The 12,831-nt window shown below is 46.2% G+C and overlaps 1 protein-coding gene across 1 annotated transcript; it reads right to left on the reverse strand.

Moving 5' to 3' along the window:
- Positions 1-837: 837 nt before the first annotated feature.
- Positions 838-10,206, reverse strand: LOC147984947 (uncharacterized). The gene is made up of 2 exons (XM_087541333.1): positions 9,157-10,206; positions 838-939 (listed from the first exon to the last, which is right to left on the reverse strand). The coding sequence occupies exons 1-2, from the start codon at positions 10,204-10,206 to the stop codon at positions 838-840; spliced, it is 1,152 nt and encodes a 383-aa protein (XP_087397459.1).
- Positions 10,207-12,831: the final 2,625 nt, after the last annotated feature.

Below are 12,831 nucleotides of genomic sequence, written 5' to 3' on the forward strand. Positions count from 1 at the left end.
CAATGGTTTGCATGTGTTACGAATAGCCACCTCCACTTGACCGCCGACTGTGTGATCGGACCTAGCAGTCCGCTGCACAGTGTTCCTCCTGCATCCGTGGATACTGTTAGAGGCGGTGCAGTTGCGCTGCTCCGGCGAACCTATATGTGGGAATCGACGATTAGCTATTTGAGGGAGATCACACGGGGAGGAGACGATCCACGCGGACGCGCTGCCCCAACTCTTCTTCCGCTCCACAGCACTGCGCGTCTAGTGGTAACAATCTGTGATCCATCTCCCGTAGCATGTTCTTGGTTGTTCTGCGCATAGGAAATTTAATTTGTAGTTGACGCACCCTACCGTAGAACCCAACAGTGGTATCAGAGCCTCTGCTATAGGATTTGAATTCGGATCGTATGCATATTAGATATGTGGAGGTGATAGATGAGATTTGTTGTCGTTGATGAGATCGTCTATGTGCACGGTTGATGAGATCAATTGCACATGGGGATCGATGTGGCTATGTTTTCTGATGATCGGAGTCGATGAGGTCGTGACACAACCTACCCCTACGGGTCGGTATCCGCCATCGGGGTTAATAGTGAAACGTAAATCCGAATCGGACCGCCGTGTGCGTAGCGCCTTGCATTTCATACACGATCACTCAAACCGGTAGAATGCGCGTAACTTTGTTTTGCAGGTTTGATGTGAATAGTATGGCTCATGTATATGTGATGCATGTGTGCAAATTATACATGGCATGTGTGTCATGTTTGTCAGCCGGCAGGAGCCAAAGTGTTGTCATTATATTTTATAACGACCTACGTGTCGACTTGTGACTCTATGTAAAATTCATTACTAGTTGTAGTAGTTGGATAATAGAGATCGAGTTGGTGCCTTGGCGTCCCGGCATGACAAACAAGATCGAGTTCCTAGATGGTCATCAGAGTCGGAGCCAACCTGGAAGAACATCCATGAAGGAGCCATACTATTTCACAATATATGTTTTATTTGTGATTGTTATGCTTCTTGTTTTCTATGCATGTTTGAATGATAGAAAGATCCCTCATTAATATCAAGAAAATTTCCATTCCCGATGTTGCACCTTCGCACGTCAAGTACGTCTAGTAGTGGGCTCGTAAAATTGGCGTACTACTAGGTGTCCTTGAACTGAAGGGTTCATGTCAGACACGGACATGCACTACATCAGGTTGACTTGACAAGGCTATCAAAATGGTTTGGGCCTTGTGGCAAAGAAGGTTGGGGTCCAAGGTATGAGATACCTTCCCGACCGACAGGAGTCGTATGGAGATACGATTAGCAAGGAGTTGCTTACCAGATAGGCATGTTGTCTAGCAGTGATGCTAAAGCTCACTACTCGCATGTGCTAGTCGGATCCTGAATCACTGAGAGTTTGCAGAGGGATGCCAACTTCAGTGGGAGTATTTATATTTAAGACTTAAATTACTTTACATAAACACATTGCTTAGTGATTGCATATTTTCTGTTGTAGATCAATGGCACCACCTGCTCAACCCAACTTTGCATTGAAATCAATTCTGGAAAAGGATAAACTGAATGGAACAAACTTTACCACCTAGTATAGAAATCTAAGAATTGTTCTCAAGCATGATAAAAAGGAACATGTTTTAGAGGATCCACTTCCATAGGAACCTACCGATAATGCTAATACCACAACTAAGAATGCCTACCAGAAACCCGTTGATGAATCAACGGAGATCAGCTGTCTGACGCTGGCTTGTATGGAGCCCGATTTGCAACAGCATTTCAAAAATGTTGAGGCTTGCGATATGATCAAAAGTCTCAAGAGCATGTTTTAGACACAGGCTAGGACCGAAAGGTTCAACGTCTGGCGATTCTTGATGGATTTGAAGCTGAAGGAAGGTGATCCACTGAGCCCACATGTGATCAAGATGATCGGATATGTGCAAGCTTTGGATCGTTTGGGCTTCCCACTCTTGGATGAGCTGGCTACTGATGCAGTTATGGGTTCTCTTCCGCCCAGCTATGGGACGTTCATCTCGAACTATCATATGCATGGGATGGATAAAAAGCTCATTGAATTGCATGGGATGCTCAAAGTGGCAGAGCAGGATATTAAGAAAGGCACACATCAAGTGTTGATGGTGCAGAAATCGACTAAGTTCAAGAAGAGTTGGTCCAAGAAAAAGGCAAAGGGCACGGAGACGGTAACCTCCATCGTTGCACTGAAGTCTGGACCGGACTCGAAGACCATTTCCTATCATTGCAAGGAGACCAGTCACTGGAAGAGGAACTGTAGCAACTGGCTTGTAGAGCATGGCAAGAAGGCTGGAAATGCTTCTTCGGGCAAAGGTACACTTGTTGCATATGTTATAGACATTTACCTTGCTGACATACCTAGCAGCTCTTGGGTATTTGATACCGGATCGGTTGTTCATATTTGCAACTCGATGTAGGGGCTGGTAAGAACTAGGCGTGTGGCACAAGGGGAGATTGACATCAGGGTCGGCAACAAAGCAAGAGTTGCTGCGTTGGAGGTCGGCACGACGCAGCTCCATCTTCCTTCTGGAATTATTTTGGAATTGAATAATTGTTATTACATTCCTTCACTTAGTCGGAACATTATTTCTGCCTCATGCTTGATGAGTCAGGGTTATGAATTCAATTTTAAAGGACAATGGTTGTTCGTTTTATTTGAATAGTATGTTCCACGGCTATGCACCCATTGTTGATGGGCTATTTATATTGAATCTAGAACATGAACCGGTCTATAACGTGAATGTCAAGAGGCATAAGCCTAATGAGATAAATCTGACATACTTCTGGCATTGCCGGCATGGACACATTAGTCTGAAACGCATGAAGAAGCTCCATGATGATGGGCTCCTAACTTCATCCGACTTTGAGTCGTTCGATACATGTGAATCATGCTTGCTCGGCAAGATGACTAAGTCTCCTTTCGCAAAGAGTTGCGAGAGGGCATCCGAGCTATTGGAACTTATACATAGTGATGTGTGTGGTCCAATGAGCACAACTGTCAGAGGTGGCTATCAGTACTTCGTAACTTTTACCGACGACTTGAGTAGATATGGATATATCTATTTGATGAGGCACAAGTCGGAAACTTTTGAAAAGTTGAAAGTAATTCAAAACGAGGTTGAGAATCAGCTAGGCAAGACTATAAAACTTCTACGATCAGATCGTGGAGGTGAGTACATGAGCCAGGAGTTTGATGATCATCTGAAAAGCCGAGGTATAGTACCTCAGCTCACACCCTCGGGTACGCCACAGAGAAACAACGTGTCGGAACGGATGAATAGGACCTTGTTGGACATGGTCCGGTAAATGATGAGCAAATTGGATTTACCCTTGTCATTTTGGGGATACGCTCTAGAAACTGCAGCTTTCACACTTAACAGGGTACCATCAAAATCCGTAGATAAGACACCACATGAGATGTGGACCAGGAAGAGTCCTAGTTTGTCTTTTCTAAAGATTTGGGATTGTGAAGCATTTGTCAAGCGACTTATGTCAGACAAGCTTACACCCAAGTCGGACAAATGCATATTCATGGGATATCCGAGGGAAACCTTGGGATACAACTTCTACAACCGGGAAGAGAACAAAGTGTTTGTTGCTCGGAACGGGGTTTTCCTTGAGAAAGAGTTTCTCAGTAGGGAGGCCAGTGGGAGGACGGTCCGACTCGAAGAAATTTGAGTACCACTCGGGGACAGCTCGGCGAGTGATGAGATCATACCGGAGTTAGTCAGGGAACCCGTAGTGGAAGCGGCACCGGAACCACGGAGGTCCGAAAGATTGCGTAGAGTGTGTGATGTATTGTTGCTATAAAGCGACGAGCCGGCCATGTATGGAGAAGCGATGGTGATGCCCAATTCCGAGGCATGGCTAGAGGCCATGAGATCCAAGTTGAAGTCCATGGATGAAAATCAAGTCTAGGACTTGGCTGATCCGCCGCCTAGCATAAAGGCCATTGGCTGCAAATGGGTCTTTAAGAAGAAAACCGATGTGGATGGAAATGTTCAGATCCACAAAGCTCGGCTTGTCGCTAAAGGTTATGGACAAGTTTAAGGAATTGGCTACGACGAGACTTACTTGTCGATAGCGAAGTTGAAGTCAGTGAGGATCGTTCTAGCTATAGCTGCATATTTCGATTACGAGATATGGCAGATGGATGTCAAAACGGCTTTCCTTCACGGAAATTTAACCAAGGACGTGTATATGATACAACCCGAGGGTTTTGTCGATCCGACTAGCACAAGTAAAGTATGCAAGCTCAAGAGATCCATTTATGGGTTGAGGCAAGCATCTCGGAGTTGGATCATTCATTTTGATGAGGTCGTCACTGGTCTCGGTTTCATCAAAAGTGATGAGGATGCTTGTTTATACAAGCAGTTAAGTGGGAGCTCGATTGTGTTTTTGATCTTGTATGTGGATGACATACTACTGATCAGAAATGATGTTTCGATGCTGAACTCGGTCAAGGAATCATTGAATGGCAAGCTTTCAATGAAGGACCTTGGTGAGGCAGTTTAGATTTTAGGCATCAAGATCTATAGATATAGATCGAGGAGGCTGCTTGTAACACCCACGATGCGGCTATATCTCCCACGTGTCGGAGCACGACTTAGAGGCATAACCGCATTGTAGGCATGTCACAAGAGGGGTTGGTGTAGGGTGGAACCCTAAGTGGATATCTTTCACGAATTGGAGGGGGAATCCCCAAGAACAAGATGAACACAAGAGGGAAAACAAGAGGAACACTCAAGAACAAGTCCAATCACATATCCACTAGACAATCAAACACACAAGATCCACAAGGTACATGAACAATCAAAGGGAAATAAGATACATGGTAGAGTTCATCCCAAATCCTATGAAGGGGATGAGGGCTTGATGATCTAGATAGATCCTTCCCTCAAGGGGGTCTTCATCCACTAGGGATCTTCTCCAATGGAGGCCTTGAACTCCAATGGAGTGTCCCTCTCTCAAGAGGAATCCCACAAGGGAAGATACATGAGCTAAGCTCTAGTGTTTAGATCTATTCTTAGCTAAGTCTAAATGGAGGAGATGAAGGAGTATATATAGGTCCAAGGGATGAAGGGGTAAGCAGGGACAAAATGGGGATTACATGTGCAAAGCCCGCAGCAACACATAGGGGGCCCCGTGTGCACGGGGTAAGTGGAGCCCGTGCGCACGGGGTATCCAGAGACCTGACGCAAGGGCCCGTGCGCACGGGGTCCGTTGGGCCCGTGGACACGGGGGTCCCGTGGGCACGGTACACGCACGTGCACACGGGGGCTTCAGGACCTCTAGCTTGGGAGGCCCGTGGGCACGGGATCGGAGGGGCCCGTGCGCACGGGGTTGCCTGGGAGCTGCTGCCTTCTTCTTGGCGCTTCCTTCTCCGCTTCCAGGCTTCCCTCTTGTATGGTGTAGATGTTCTCTTCTTCTTGGACTCCTCCTCGATGAATGTGTAGCTCCGCTCACACCTATGTATGCACACGAGAGAGGGGTCAAGTAGTATACCATCCTCGAAAGGTACAAGTGGACATGTGTAAAGGAGATGATTCACCTTTGTATGTATGAACTAGATGTGGCACATGTCACTTGACAAATGGACTCTTGACATGGTGATGTCCATAGGATGCTCCGCATCATCCCCTCCCCCTTGGGAAAGATCCGACCTCGGATCGAAATCCAAATCACCATGGGAAAGAGATGATGTTGCCGTGTAGTAATGGACGATCACCAAGCATTCATCATCTTGTAGTTCCAAATGGGCACTCTCCGATGTCGTACCTTCTTGTAATTCCTTCAAAAGGAGCAAAGATAACAAGCACTTGGAAAAACAAATGTGGTTGGCGTAAGAGCAAAACCTAGCATTCAAGAGGTGATTCACCCAACAAGTGTTGTCATCAAGCATAGCATATGGTTTGACAAAGAAGTGTGGCATGGCATTTAAGCATATAAGGTGAGCACAATCAAGGACATCATGGAAACAAGTATGCAAATGGGAGGTAAAGATGCTAATATGTGTGACAAGTGAACAAGCATCAACCTCAAGATCATAGCAAGAAGGCGCAATGTGCTCAACAAAAGGTCTATGGTAGGCATAGGAATCATTCACAACACCAAGTATAATGAGATGTCTAAACACATGGGTCAAGTGCAAGACAATCCAAGCATAATGTGCATGGGGTGTAGTGAATATAGTGTGGCACTCAACACAATAGAAAGAGCAAGTATTCATCATGTGTGAGGCAATCAAGGCAAGCATGTAGCAATCGATGGGACATGGCATATGAGAAGTGATGACATTGTTGCAACCAAACATATGAGAGGAGCAAGTAATCCAAGAATTGGATGCAACACACAAGGCATATATATCATGATGAACAATAAGTCTCATGGTGCAAGCAACACAAGTAGTATGATCCGCAATAGCCATGCTCAAGAAAGATGTCACCTTGAAGGCATGTCCTTGTGCATTCTTCACAATGCCGAAGAGGTAGCAAAGGTGTTGGAGAAGAGAGTCGTGGTCGAATGTATGAGGCTCGCTCTCAAGAGCTCGAATGGTCAACTCATGTGAAGCGGAAGTCGACACAAGGTCCAAGTATCCTACACATGCACAAAACAAAGCAAAGAACGTATGCACATGGTAGATAAACACATCATCCATCATGATGGTTCTCTTCTCTTGCACATAACCATTAGAAGCACAAGTGCATGAATAATATGATGCAACAATGGCAATATTCATGGCACTAGGTATATGGTGCAAAGGGGTAAGACAAGCATGCTTCACAATAAATATGTATGAATCTCCAAATATATGCGAGAATGCTATGGGGGCAATCTCATTAGCAAGAATAAAGGCATAGTTGCACTCAATACATGGAAAATCATCTAGCATGAGAGAGGCAACATGTGGAGATATATGACAAGAAGCAATAATAATCATGTGATAAGCATGTAGATGGTTGTCATCAACCGCATGAAGTGAGCAAGTATGAGTCATCGATGATGCAACAAGGCAAGCAATCATAGGAAACAAGTCGTGCAAGCTAGTAGTGCGAAGATGCAACATACTAGAGGAAATCATGGCAATCATGTCATGTGAGCAAATAATAGGCATAGGCAATGCACATGACATATCGCAAGCACGAACACAAAGCAAGATCATAGTATAATCATAGGCATGGGGCACAAAGCAAATATGGCAATAACAAGTGATATCTCCACCAAGCTTGCAAATACACATACAAGTATTAGAATCAATCATCATGTATAATGCAAAGCATGGGTCACAAATGCATGGCAAAATCATAGGAATGAGTATATCATGCAAAGTGAACATGGCAAGATGGGCATAGAATATGTAATGAACAATAACCCATAGCCAAGTGAGGGTCATGTAGAAGAAATGTGTGAAGTCTTTGCATGAAGAGAGTGGTGGGAAAGACAATCCATGGGATCCCAAGTCATCATTGCTCTCTAGAGCTTGTTTTTTCAACTCGTGGGATTGCGAGGTTGACAAGTATTCATGGGTACCTACACAAAAGAGACACAAACCAAAGAAATTGTGCGCGTGGTAAATGTACACATCATCCATCATGATGTGCACGTGCTTGTGTTCGTTAGCACAAAATATCCAATGCTCAAATAAATGAGTTGCATGATATGGAAACATGTAATCCATCATGAAAGAATAGTTATTGTGTATAACATGATGGGGATGCAAAATGAGCATACAAGTATATGGCACATCAATAGCATGTTTATTCATGGGAAGCATATTGTGCACATAAGTATTGGGATCATGCAATGGATGGGAGTGATCAAAATCTCCAAACATGTATGAGGAAACTATGGGGGTCTCCTCATGAGCAATAATGGAAACATCATATGGAGAAAATGGACAATATCCAAAACAATGCATATCCGAAGCTAGGTGGTCATGGCATGGCATATGCGATAAAGGATGCAAAGGGAGCATATCAATATCATCACAAGAAAAACAAATGCCAATAACCATGGGCTTGTCATCTATGCCATAAGTGCAAATTGGGTTAATCTTAATGGCATATGCATAGTCACTATGAAGAGATTGCAAATATGACACGTGGTCTATCTCATGCATAGCATATGACAAGTCAAGCGAATTGGCAAACATGATGTGAACGAGAGAATTAGCACAAGAAATCCTATGTAACATGGCATCACAACTAAAATACTCCACATGGAAATCATCATACTCATCATAAATGGGTAAATCATCGCATGAGGAAATCATACTAGCATGAAGCATGGAAATAGGGGGATCAACATCATGCAAGCAATCAATGTCATGATAGTCCACTAGTGGGACAAGAGCATCACCTTCACCTATGTTACCTTTGTCATTCCACTCAAGTGGTGTAGGTGAGGTGGTAAAGACCAAATGGTGGTCATCATCATCAACTTGATGGAACCATGTGGGGGTGCATCATATTCCACCATGGCCATCGTCTTGTCCAAAGGTAGGACGTAGTCGTCGTGAATCGGCGCGTCATCACATATGGGACCTAGCACCAAATGAGAAGACACAATAGAGGTAGAGGTCAAGTCGTTAGAAATCATAGTGGCCTCACATGCCCTATCAACTACCTCACTCTCTCTATGTGGTGGTTCACTCATTCCCTCACAATAGGTGCACTCAAACTCACATATGGTGGAGTCACTCTTCTCACTCAAGAGGTGGGGGTTGTGGCTCTCCTCACATGGGAATTGTGGAAACACATCATATATGGGGCTAGTGGTGAAGTCACTCTCACTCTCAATATGGTGGCAAAAGTCACTCAAGTCATCATGCGTCACCGTGGTCGAGGTGACATACTCAACCATCTCATCACTGTCTCCATGGATGAAGGCCGAAGATGGCACATCATCACTCTCGCCTCCTAAGATGGAAGCATCATCCTTGCTCACCACCGTGTCGTTCGCCTCCAAAGCTTAGTCGTTGAAGGTCTCCGTAGTTGAACTCGTCGCCGCACCGTCTTGAAAAAGAGTCATAGGAGACTCGGCATCATCAATGCCATAAAGAGGGATGGCGGTGAAGTCGAACTTGGGAGCATCGTCTTGGAGCTCGTCGGGCTTGGACATCGTGGTGGTACTAGCCTCATGCTCGTCGTGTTGGAGCTTGGTCTTCGAGAAGTGTGCTTGGGGTGGAGAAGCCTTGGCCTTCATGAGTTCTTGTTCCGCCTTGAGAGCACCAATGTAGTTGTCGTCGAGGGACTTGTAGTTCTCGAGGGAGATAGGCTTGGAGATGTCGTTGTTCAATCCCAACATGAAGTGGAACTTCATTGACATGGGGTCGTCCACACCGGCACGTCGCAAGGCATGCTTCATCTCCTTGAAGTACTCGTCGATGGACTTGGATCCTTGGATGATGTTCTCCAATTGGCGTAGAAGTTGTTCCGTGTAGGTTGGAGGCACGAACTCTCGCCGCAAAACTCTCTTCGTCTTGGGCCAACTCATGTCGTAGTTCTCCGAAGGTGTGTGAAGCCACCATGTGGACGCGTAGTCGTGGAAGTTTCTTGAGGCGCACTTCACTTGATCTTCGGGAGGGACTTGATGTAGCTTGAGGTAGTCATCCATCAAACGCTCCCACTCGAGATACTCCTCGGGTTCTAGAGTCCCATAGAAAGGAATCTCGTGGTTGGTGTCGAGGTCGTAGTAGCTCAAGGGAGTAGTGGACTTGAGCTTGTGGAGTAGGCGAAGATGTCGTACGTCCGCAGGCGAATATGGCTTGAAGTCACTTGGCGAAGATGCCAAAGGTGTTGAAGAAGCCGTAGCCTTGTAGTCGATGTTGCTGTACTGTATGCCCCGTGCGCATGGGGGTGCTGGAGGCCGTGTGCACGGGGTCCCGTGTGCACGGGGGTCGAGGGCCCGTGTGCACGGGGATGGCAGAGAAGCCAACTCTCGTCCAGTAGGTCGCTCTTGATGGTCTTGTCGATGTCGATGCTTGTGTGTACTTGCCGGAGATGGTAGCACGGTAGTCTTTGCACTTGAGCGTCTTCTCGAAGATGAGGAAGACCGCTTGCCGTTCTTGATGAGGACCTTGAGCTCCTCCATGTGCTTGTCCATCTTGGCGTCGATGACGTTCTTCATAGCATCGATCTCGTCGTCGTGGTTGTAGACCGGAGGTGAAATGCCTTGCCTATCCATCACAAAACTCGAGCAAAGGTGAGTAGGAAATGAGATAAACAATACCAAGCTACCTTTTCCCAAAGTTGAGGATGTATCTTGTATCACTCAATGTGAGATGAAAGAATAGTGGAATTGGTACCGGACTTGTTCACTCACACCTATCAAGTAAAGCTTATGGTGGAGCTCGGTGAGGATAGTGGCACAAAAATTTGATGCAAAGTGTTAGCAAGAGTCAATAATGTTGGAAAAGATTCACAAATTCGCAAAGTGAAACAAGTAGACCAATAGCAATATGTGGCACACGGAAACACACACACAGATAGATAAATGGGGTCGTGCAACCAAGGAATGAGCACAAAATGTGGAATCCATAGAAAACGCTCGTGTTGCACAACTCAAGAGAGACGCTAGCACGATTGCTCAATAGGCGGATACAACACTTGTGCACAGCCTATAAGATGCAAAATGTATAAGCTTTCTATCCCAAGTATGCTATGTGTATGATGTTCCCGTTGTTCTTCTCAAGGTGATCCAAGATGATCGGATATGACAATCTTATGCGCAATGTGGTATGATGCTATGGCACTTGCTTACAAGCTCTTTGCTCTCTTTTCTTTTGCTTAAAAGCTTATTCTCTTTTTCTTTTTTATGGCCACTATGCGAAATGCACAAACCAAGGTAGCAATTGTGTATGTGCGGGAACAATCTTGTGACACAAGAGATGATATGATGTTACTAATATGATATGGTATGTATGCAATGGAAGGTGTAGATCACTAATGTGCACAAGTAACGTTGCTGGCAATACTCAAATGGCTAGTCTCGATAGGCAAGTGACGCAAAAGGGCTAGGGGTTATCAATGCAATTGCAAGTGTGATTGTACAATGGTGTCGTCGAGGTTACCGTCCTTGAAGATGGTGAGTGGCGGTGTTCTTGATGTAGATACCAAGATGATGGAGACTCATCCCTAAGTAGCCGAAACACCTTAGGAAACGGAAAAAACCGTGAACTCAAAATCTCAAGGGCAAAAGTCAAATGGTGGTAGCGGAGATGGCAATGTGGAAGTGGTGGTGATGGATGATGAAGAAGCAACCGTCCCTAAGTAGCCGAAACACCTTAGGAGACTCAAGTCACCACTCAAACAACCACAAATGCTAAATGGAGCAAAATGGGTTAGGTTGCGGAAGGCTATGGTGGATTTTGCGGATGGTATGGTGGAAGGCCTATGCAAAGATGCCAAAATGTGAAATTTTTTATGGAGTCAAATGGTGATGGAACCTATCTAGGTGGATGGGGGATGTCAATAGCTACTCAACAAGGTAAAGAACGCGTCAATCAGACTCCGGATGTGGAAGTTATGGGCGAAATGGTGAAGTACTCGCGGCTACTGTAGGGGGGCCGTGCGCACGGAGTCTAGAGCCCATGGGCACGGGGTGCCGTGCGCACGGTACACACACCGAGGGCACGGGGTCACCTGGGACACGCGGGTTTGGCAGATTTCTTCCCGATCTGGGCTCCAAATGGATGGATCTATTTGCTTTGGTGTAGCTGGGGGGTATGGGGGTGGTATGGGAGGGTGGGAGGTCGGAGGGGCAGCGGCCGAAGCGCACTGGAAGGGTCGTGCGCACGGGGTCTGTCTGGCCCGTGTGCACAGGGTCCCGATGGCCCGTGTGCATGGGGTGCTCTGTGAGCGGATGAACTGCTCTGGATCCGTGGGTAAATTCGAAATTGGGGTCTAAATCGAAGGATGGAAGGTAGGGGAAGGTGGAGGAAAGCTAGATCCACTTGAAACCAAGCAAATCCATGGATCAAATCCAACAAAACATCATCAAAACCAACAAATCACAAAAAAAATTGGGGCTATTTTTGGTGGGGAATTTTCGAATTTAGGACGAAATCAACAAAACTAGGCTAGAAAACAAAGAGGGGGGCTCCAATTTCGTGAGAAACCATGGCTCATGATACCAAGATGGTGTAGGGTGGAACCCTAAGTGGAGATCTTTCATGAATTGGAGGGGGAATCCCCAAGAACAAGATGAACACAAGAGGGAAAACAAGAGGAACACTCAAGAACAAGTCCAATCACACATCCACTAGACAATCAAACACACAAGATCCACAAGGTACATGAACAATCAAAGGGGGATACATGGTAGAGTTCATCCCAAATCCTACGTAGGAGATGAGGGCTTGATGATCTAGATAGATCCTTCCCTCAAGGGGGTCTTCATCCACTAGGGATCTTCTCCAATGGAGGCCTTGAACTCCAATGGAGTGTCTCTCTCTCAAGAGGAATCCCACAAGGGGAGATACATGAGCTAAGCTCTAGTGTTTAGATCTATTCTTAGCTAAGTCTAAATGGAGGAGATGAAGGAGTATATATAGGTCCAAGGGATGAAGGGGTAAGCAGGGGCGAAATGGGGATTACATGGGCAAAGCCCGCAGCAACACACAGGGGGCCCCGTGTGCACGGGGTAAGTGGAGCCCATGCGCACGAGGTATCCAGAGACCTGACGCAAGGGCCCGTGCGCACGGGGTCCATTGGGCCCGTGGGCACGGTACACGCCCGTGCGCACGGGGGCTTCAGGACCGCCAGCCTGGGAGTCCCGTGGGCATGGGGTCGGAGGGGCCCGTGCGCACGG

Source organism: Triticum urartu, chromosome 2A (assembly GCF_056163025.1).
Source record: "Triticum urartu cultivar PI428250 chromosome 2A, HENAU_Tu73, whole genome shotgun sequence".
Taxonomy (NCBI): domain Eukaryota; kingdom Viridiplantae; phylum Streptophyta; class Magnoliopsida; order Poales; family Poaceae; genus Triticum; species Triticum urartu.